General features: G+C 66.1%; 1 protein-coding gene across 1 annotated transcript in view; it reads left to right on the forward strand.

Annotated features, from left to right (window-relative positions):
- Positions 1-9,148, forward strand: part of NCOR2 (nuclear receptor corepressor 2) — a gene marked incomplete in the record, with an annotated part of 101,139 nt that overhangs the window by 40,460 nt on the left and 51,531 nt on the right. The window contains 1 exon segment of the mRNA XM_027772161.1: positions 8,467-8,609. Within this exon segment, the coding sequence (XP_027627962.1) occupies positions 8,467-8,609 (143 nt within the window).

A 9,148-nucleotide genomic window follows, 5' to 3' on the forward strand; every position in this document is an offset into this window, starting at 1 on the left:
CCCCGCCGGCAGCCCCTGGCCTCTCCCACGCTTTCTGTCTCCGTGGACGGCCGCACCTGCCCTGGCGTTTCTCATGGCAGGACACGTGGGGCATTGTTTCTAAGGTTGCTCACGCAGCGCCCTGTGGCCAAGTGATGCCCTTCAGTGGACGGGACATCCACCGTGGCTTGTCTGCTCCCAGGCCTGTGGTCGTTTCCACCTCGGGCCATTGAGGCGCCGGGGTCGTGCCCTGGGGCTGTCCTCAGAGGACCAGCCTGTGGCCATAGCCTCTCCATGCCCTCCTGTGTGCTCCTGGTGTCCCACGCCCTGTCCCTGTCCCACGCCCTGTCCCTGTCGCCTGGAAACTGGAGTCAGCCCTGCCTCCCAAGGGCAGATCGCAGGTTGGGAGGACGGCGGGGATGACTCACGGCCGAGACGCAAGTGCACCCCTACCGTCTCAAGGTTGGTCCTCAGTGATGAGACTGAGCTCATCCTGGGTCCTGCCCACGGAGCAGGCGAGAGTCCCCGGGGGCCGTGCTGAGGCCCTGCTCGGTGACATTTGTGATGCCGTGGGTTACAGCAGTCTGGGCAGTTACTGCGCAGGGCTGCTGCTCTAGGCCCCGTGTTCTGGCGGGGGCGGGACGGCAGGTGCTTCATAGCCTGCAGGGCTGCAGAGACTGGAGTGTTCCAGGACCCCCACCTGGCTCAGAAACCAGAACTGGGAGAAGGACCCCAGGCCAGCTGTGCCGAGGCAGATATGCATCACTGAGCTCGGCCCTGCTGTGCCATGTGGGCAGGGAGCCCAGGCAGGTCACACCCAGGGGCCCCGGGCCTGCCGAGCCTGCCGGAAGCAGCTGGGGGCACTTCAGCAGCCCGGCCTTGAAGGAAGAGCTGCAGAGGGCCCAGCTGCCAACAGGCCCAGGTCTCGGCCCTGGGTATCTGAGCCATGCGGCCCCAGGATGTCAGCCCGCCTCTCTGGGCCTCAGTTTCGTCATCTATGTCATGGGAACAGTGTCACCACCTTGTCAGCGTCCTTGGCTGCCATGGCAAAGGCCCACAGGCCAGGTGACATAAACACGGTGTATCCCTGTCCCGTTCCGGAGCCCCCACTGGAGGTGTCAGCGGGCGGCCTCCTCCGTCCTCTGGCCCCGCGGGTCCCGCTCTGTCTCCCCCGCCTCTGGGTGCCGTAGCGAGTTTGGCCGGCCTTTGACTCGACGACCTGCCATCCAGGCCTCTGCCTCCTTCTTCAGAGTGTGACTTCATCTTAGCTCGGTCACCCCCGTAAAGACCTTTTCTTCAAGGGAGGCCACGTGCACAGGTTCTGGGTGGACATGGTATGTGGGGTCACCGTCCAGCCCAGCACACACCTGTCGGGGTTCAGGATAGGATGCCTTGGGGACAGGTCATCGTGTGTAGCTGCCTACTCCCACGTCCTCACCGGGCTCGTCCTGCTGCCTAGTGTCCCTCACTCGTTATGATGAGGCTGTGACCCCCAGGGCGCCGTCAGGAAGGAGAACCAAGTGCGGGCAGTCCTGGGTTTGCAGCGGGCTCCTGGAAGCGGCAGGCGCGGCTCTGCGCGTGTCCAGGCCCCAGCTCTGCATGTCAGGGGCTCTGACCCTGAGCAGGACCTGCGCCTTGAGGAGGGTGGTGGGGATGAGGGACCTGCCATGCATGTACGTGATGACCGGGGAGGAGGGGCCACAGCACTGCTGGTCCCGCTGGCTCCAGAGGGCTCCGCCGAGCATGAAGAGAGAACACATAACCTGCAGTGACACTGCCAAGCACCCCGGGGTGCCGGAACTGCTGAGCCCCGGGAGTGTGAAGTCCCTTCGTCTCCCCAGCCTCAGGCAGGTGCCGTTGTAAGTTCCTTTTCTGTTGTTGAGGGACCCAAGGCCCAGAGGTTTGGTGAGCTGCCCGAGGTGGTGGAGGTAGGATTTGAACCTGGACATCCTGGTTGCGGAGGAGTGGACACGTTAGTCCGGGGCTGGCTAGTGAAGGAGGGAAGGGCGTCCCGCAGCAGAGCGGGCATGCGCAGGCCGGGTGCACAGCAGCGTGGTCAGGGAGGTGTGGAAACCTGGGCAGTGAGGCAGCGAGGGCCGGGTGGAGGGCCGCTGAGAGGCTTAGCCTTGCACCTGGGGGCTAGTCGAGCTGTTACTCTAAGAGCTTGGAGGACCCTCGGGGAGTGGCAGGGCCCACAGTGGCCTCAGAGTCTCAGGTTGGGAGATGGCATGTCCCTTCTCGTGTGGAGGCGGGGCGTGAGCCTGTGCAGGAAGCAGTCGTCCCAGGGAGCTGGCTGCCTGCCGTGGGCTCAGCGCCATGCTGGGAGGGTGGGGCCAGCCAGGGGCCAGGACAAGGACTCTGGTTCTCCTGGGAAAGTCAGCCTGGCCCATCTAGAGGCCCGACCTGGCTGTACCGGAAACCCAGCTCTGCTGGTGGCTTGTGGGGCCCAGGCCCTCTGGTCACACGGCTAGTGGTGGGGCGTGGGGAAGCCCTCGGTCACGTCATCCTGGACCAGGGATCGGCCCTGGCCTGGGAACAGTGCCGCCGGGAAGCCCTGTGCCCAGGTATGCCAGGCAGACCCAGAGGCCTCCCGGGGGCGACAGGCTGGCTGTGCCTGGCAGCTTCGCCCTGTGTGTGGGGAGCGAGGGTGAGCCGGGCAGCTGGGGGGGTCTTACTGTGTGCCCGCAGCTGGTGTCTGAGTCGCTGTTACTGATGGGAGTCCAAGGCTGGGCAGGGGAGGGGTGAGCATGGAGCGTGGGAAAGTGGGGCCTCCTCACCCACGTGCCCATCATCAGACCGCGAGCTGCCCTGCTGTGGGGCCCACAGGAGAGGAATGGCATGTGTGTGCCACCTGCACCCCAGCGCACGAACCGCGGGGCGACACTGGGGCAGTGCTGTGCGGTGGTCAGTGTGGAGGTTGGCAGCTGGTGCCCCGGGCTCTGGCATGCTTGGCTGCCTCCTGTGTGCAGGATCAGCCGGGCCCGGCAGGTGTCTGGGTGACACTCAGTGCCGGTGACCTAGGGGCCCGACGTGTGCGGGTGCGGCCAGGGAGATGGCGCTGAGCCAGCAAGCTGTGGAGGAGCCCCACCAGAGGCTTGGGGCATGGTCTGTGTGACGCTCCAGGAAGGAGAAAGTCGGGGTTTGCGCACGAGCTGGGTACAGCCGACAGTGCCCCTCATCGCACCCGTGAGATAAGTCGGAAGCCTGCCTGGCCCCTCATCCCACTGGGGGCGTCCACACACCAGGAAGAGACGCATGGCAGCGGACACAGTAGGACAGCGCCCCATGGGGGGGCACTCCACACACACATGCACACACACGTGCACACGTGACCCGTGAGCGGACTGGCAGGGGGTACTGGCAGCGGCTCGCCTGGCCAGCGCACCTGCTCCCCACCTTGCCCTGCCTTGTAGGGAACCTGACGTGGAAAGTGCCGCGGCCTCCCCGGGGTGGGAGGCGGGTCGGCCTGCACACCGCTCACTTCTCCCGACTGTGTTAACCTGCGCTGGGAGAAAGCACAGCCACTCGTGGATCTGCGATCTCCACGCTTCCCTGTGGCCAAGGCTGCGTGGGAGTACGGGTCTGTGATAAAGGAGCAGGTGAAAGGCAGAGGCAGGCGAGCGAGCGTTCAGGTGTGAAGTCGTCCCCGAGCATCCCGACGGACGTCAGCACTGGCTGAGGTTTTGGCCACTCCGGCGACGTGCAGTGGGCGCCCGGCGAGGGGGCCAGCTGATGTCTGGGCCTGTCAGCACTGGCTGAGGTTTTGGCCACTCCGGCGACGTGCAGTGGGTGCCCGGCGAGGTGGCCAGCTGATGTCTGGGCCTGTGGGAGCCGCCGGTGTGGGGCTTCTGAAATGAGGAAGCAGCGTGACTCAGGCCGAAGACGCTGGCTCTTCCTCCCCCTCCTTTGACCGTGTGCTGGGCAGAAAACTTAGTTTTGTAAACTGGAGGTTTCCCCGGGAAGACGGCTGGTGGAGGGGTGGGTGGGGTGGCAGCAGAGCCCTCCTCCTGCATGAGAGGCTCAGGGTGGGGCCGGTTTCCAGGGAGAGCAGCTGTGACATTTCCAGGACATGCTCAGGAGCGGGAGGTGGCTGTGCCGGCAGGTGCAGTCCTCGGCAGTGGGCCACGGTGGCCATGGTCCCACCAGGGAGCAGCCTGGGGATCCAGAGCCAATCTGGGGGCCTCCCTGGGGACCAGGTCATGGCTCCACAGAGCAGTAGTCATGGGCTCTGGACAGCATGTGAGGCTGCCCACAGGTGGCCTCCCAGACCACCATGCTAAGACACCCCTCTCACCCTGTGCCTGGGGCCACCAGGCTCCTTCTCCCCCATCTCCGTGACTCAGACCTCCCGGCCTGACTTCCTGTCTTGGTCAATTTCACTTCCTAGTTCATGTCTCCAGAACGAAACTCCTTCCTTAGAAATCAGAAGTGGGGTCGGGGATGCGGACCGCAGGGCATGCCGGCGGGGGCTGCTGTCTCGAGCCAGCGCAGAGCATGTGCGGGGTGTGCCCCTGGGTGTCCCATGGCTCTTGGGCTCTTTTGGGGAGGGCCTAGGACACCCTGCCTGACTCTTCCCTTGGGAGCCCCTTCCCTGGGCCCTGTGAGGTGGCAGAGATGCCTTGGGGAAGCCCAGGGAGCCCTGTGCCCTGCCGCGGGTGTCTGAAACTGTTGCCTGGCGCCTCTGCAGGGAGCCAGTTCTGGAGCGATGAGACAGTGCAGGCTGGGGAGCAGGGTGGCTGGGCACTCTGGAGGAGGTGATCAGGGAAGCCATCTCCCAGCGGCATCATTCCAGCCAGACTGGGAGGAACACGGGCAGGTCTGTGAGAGCCGTGTCGGCAGTGGGTACAGGTAGTGCAACAGTCCAGAGGCTGAGCGACTTCGGTGAGGAGCAGGGGAGGGGGAGGCTGCAGGCAGGTGCCCTGGGGCCCCCTGGGCCACGGGAGGCCTTTGGGTTTTATTCCACGAGCCCAGGGCTGTTGTCGAAGACTTGGAGCCAATGCGTGACATGATCAGATTGGCATCTCTGGAGCTTACTCAGACCTCCCTGCGGAGAAGGGACTGTGGGACCTGGCGGCTAGACCCAGGTCCCTGATGTCCCGCCTTGGCCTCGAGCCCCATGGGGAGGGCTGGGGGAGGCTGGGGTACAGAGGAGCCCCAGAGCTGCCTGCCGCTCCTGGCTTTCCATGGGCAGGATGGAGACTGAGGGTTAAAGGGAAAAGCAGATTAGTGACCCCCCGAGTCGGGGAAATCGGTCGTGACCTGGATCTAGCTCCAAAGTTCATCTCAGTTAACTTTCAACCTCCCTGGAGCTGCCCAGGACGGCCCAGCAGGTGTTGTGGGGAGCCGGCCAGTAGGGCAGTTGGAGAATGGGAATGGGGAGGAGACAGCCCCAGCCCTGAGACCTCGGGCAGCAGAGCCCTCCGGAGACCAAGCCTTCGCCCACCCTCAAGGGCTGGCGTCTCCTCCATCCTAAACCTCTCCCAGGAACGGGAAGCCAGCCCTGTCTTCCCGCAGTCCCTCACCGGGGGCCAGGCCAGCCATGGCAGCGGCGGCAGGCTGGCCTGGGGGCAGACTGCAGGTGGAACTGGCGAGGGGGCAGGCGGAAGGAGCTGTTTGCTCCCGTCTGCCGGGGGTGGAGAAGCTCTGTTTTTCTGGAACCCTCAGCTGACGCCGCCACTGCCACGGATGGGGAGAGAGGGAGGGGAAGGCAGTGCCAAGTTGGCCCGCCCCTTCTGAACCTGGGTCTCTGCCACGCTCCCGCCCGCCCTGCTCTGAGCCTCCGTCTGGAGGTCACGCTCAGTGCTGACGCCACTCGCTGGGTCAGGCCAGCTTGGGGTCCGGGGGCTTCCGGCTGGCACCCCTCGCTGCGTCTTGGACGCCTCTGTGCCCAAGGAGCCCTAGACGCTGTGCTCCCTTGGTGACGCCTGGCACAGGGACACCCCGCGAGCACAGCTGACAACTTGCCGGCGCCTGCCCCTGGGGAAGGGTACCTCGCAGGCGCGGCAGCTGGGGGCACGCGGCGGAGCCAGAGGAGCCCTGGGCCACCCACCCTGCGAGCCCAGCACTGCTGCCTCCCGCCCTCCTCGAGCCAGCCTCCCCCTCCTCCCTCCCGCCCTCGCCCTCGCAGTTGGACAGAGAAGGATGTGAGGCAGCAGCGCTGAGCCGCCAGGAGCAGACGCCAGCCTGAAGCCTCGCCGCCGGCCGCGGCCGCCCAGCCTCCCAGCCCACCTCTCCCAGCCCCGCTCCCTGGAGCATCCTCCCTGCCGGATGTTTCCAGAAAACTTGGCCGAGGGGGAGACGCGGATGAGAGGATGTGAGTGAGTGGCCGCGGGAGGGGTTGGGGGCTTCGGGTGCTGGTGACAGGGACCGCGGTGTGGCCGGGAGGAAAGTGGCCCGTGGGAAATCGCAGCTGGGCAGTCAGGGTTGGACAGGGACGTGGGGTTGTGGTCCCACCATCTGCCCCCTGGTGCCCCCTGCCCCGTCATCTGGCGATTGGGCTGGGGCTCCCATCGACAGGGCCAGACCCAGGACTGTGCTGGGGAGGGCCAAGGGTCCTGGCGGCGTGCTCACAGGCGGGCTGTCCCGGAGGACGGCGTTTCGGCCGGGGCTGGCGGGCCGGCTCCGAGGCACATTGGGGCATAAAGCAGTTTTCTCTGTGCCCAGCTCCCTTGACCTGGGGCTCCCAGAGCCGGAGCCCGGGAGCCTTCCACCTGCAGTTAGGGACCCGAGGTCCAGGGCACCAGCAGCACACTGCCCAGAGCTCCTCAGGAAGGGCCAGGCCCCCACTCCGCTCCCCTGCAGCTCCTCGCTCCTGAGAGCGCGCCCCACCCCACCCCAGCAGGCCCCACCCCTCCCCTGGTTCCGGCCTGCCATCCCTGCAGCCCGCCACGCTTGCCGGGACTCTTGGCCCTGGCTGGGGAAGTATAAATGAACGCATGTCCCGTCCCCGTCCCCGCCGGGCTGTGGAGCAGCAGCTGCTGCTGGCGCGGGCGGAGGGAAAGGTCAGGGGCCGCGTTACACTTGATCCCACGCCTCGGCCCTCCCCTTCCGCGCCTGTCCTTGAGGAACCCTGAGGACCTGGCTCCCAGGCGGCTGCAGGCGAGCAGGTGGCCTGTCCGTCCACAGCCACCCCCGGGCTGCCGGAGCCCAGAGGGCTGGGACAGCAGGAAGCCTGGCCCCCACGCCACGCTGCCCCTGCCCTGTCCACCAAGCTCAGGTGAGGTGGTGTGACCCCCGAGCCCTGGCATCCCCATCACGGGGACAGGAAAACGGCCGCGGCCCCACGGCTAGGGTAAGATGGGACCGAGTCTGCAGGCTTTGTGAACTCCGTGCCCCTCAGTTGTGTGTCGCCGTGGCTTGTGGGTGTTTTTCTGCTCTTATTTTACCTTGGCCGGAGCCTCCTGTGAGCAAGTCCTTCCTGTGGTTAGGATGAATGAGCCCAGAGCATGCCGGGACAGACAGCCCCTGCAGAATCCCAGTCGTAGCTCTGCTTGACGCGTAATTCGATTCAAGGGGTCGGCCTAAGAGCTTGTCACGGACGTCTTTCTCTGACACGGTTCAGAGTACAGCGGGGACACAGAGGCTGCCTGTCTCACCACCGGCCTGCTGCTCTTCAGGGGGCCTCTGGCCTGCACCGTGGCCCCTGTGGGTAGATGTGTCCCCTCTCCTCTCAGCGTGGGAGGTGGGCCACACAAGGTCATGCTGTCAGAGGTGCAGCGTGCAAACAGCCACGGGCCGCCCCGTGCCCAGCTCGCAGGGCAGGTGGGCTGAGCTGCGGCCCCAAGGTGTAGTTGGACTGCTGACCTGGCTCTCACGGGGTCAGAGACAGAGCCTGGGAGGCGGCATGTAGCCCTGGCCTGGGCTCTGGGATGGAGGGAACTTGTGCTGGCCCAGGTGGGTCCAGGGCAGGGCCTGGCAGTTTCTGGAGGGGTTCTCCCAGCAGGAGGTCTGCAAGGCTGTGAGAACCTCCCAGTGAAGGCTGTGATTCGGTGTAAATCTACTCCCAGCCCAGAACCAGCTCAGTGGGCCCTGGCTTTGCTGTGGGCCTTGCAGTGTCCACAGGGAGCTTTGTGTCCCGGGGTGCCCCATTAACCTGGGTACCAAGGCTCACAGCCCGGCTCATTCCCACTCTGACCACCCTCTCCTCCTGGTTCACCAGTGTGTCTATCTCCCTAGCCTGTGTGGGCACACCCGGTCTCCCAAGGTAGCTGCACACAATCTGGGCTCTCCCCCCATGGGGGGAGTCAGGAGGAGGGGACCGTGGGGTCCATGTCCTGGATGTCAGCCCTTGGCCCCCAGATTTTCACCAGCGGCCTTGGCGGAGAAGGCTGACCCGCACCCCAGCCCACAGCCGAGGGCTGAGGACGACTCCCCTCCCAAGTCCCCCGCGTGGTGCCCTGTGGCCATCCTGCCCAGGCAGCCGCCCTCCGCAGCAGCCCGGGCCCCACCAGGCCCCAGCCCGGCCCTCACCGTGCCCTCTCTCTGCAGGCCTCCTGGAACACGGCCGGAACTGGTCGGCCATCGCCCGGATGGTGGGCTCCAAGACCGTGTCCCAGTGTAAGAACTTCTACTTCAACTACAAGAAGCGGCACAGCCTGGACGCGATCTTGCAGCAGCACAAGCTGAAGATGGTGAGCGCGTGCTGGCTCCGGCTGTCTGGGCCGGGCCGGGCTGGGCCTTGTGCCGGCAGTCCCCTGTGACTGGGGAACTGCCCGGGGTGCGCCGAGCGGGACAGTGCCGGGTGCGCGGTGCTGCACTCCCTCCTGGACACTGCCCCCTCCTGCCACCTCCCTGCCCCAGCCCCTCGTCTGCTTGCTGCTGCGCCCCTGGGGCCTTCGCCCTTGGTGAGCTGGGGGTGCAGCAGGCGCTGGCCAGCCAGGAGTCTGCACGCAGCACCCGGGAATGAAGCCAGAGGCAGAGAGGAAGGCCCGGTGGGGGTGGGTTGCGCGTCTCACCACCTGCCCGCCCTTTTGACCTCATAGTTTTGGGGCCGCAGCCCAGAGGGGAGGGCAAGTCTGGGGGAGCAGGAGGCAGGCGCGGGGAGGCTAGACTCCCCTCCAGGAGCACAGAAGGGCGGGCTTGCCTCACCGAGCGTGTAAATGGTCCCCGAGGAGCGGCCGCTTCCTCTGCAGCTGTTTCTGGGAATCCAGGACCGGGGGGGGGGGGGGGT

Source organism: Tupaia chinensis, unplaced genomic scaffold, assembly GCF_000334495.1.
Source record: "Tupaia chinensis unplaced genomic scaffold, TupChi_1.0 Scaffold000258_1, whole genome shotgun sequence".
In the NCBI taxonomy this organism is placed as follows: Eukaryota; Metazoa; Chordata; class Mammalia; order Scandentia; family Tupaiidae; genus Tupaia; species Tupaia belangeri.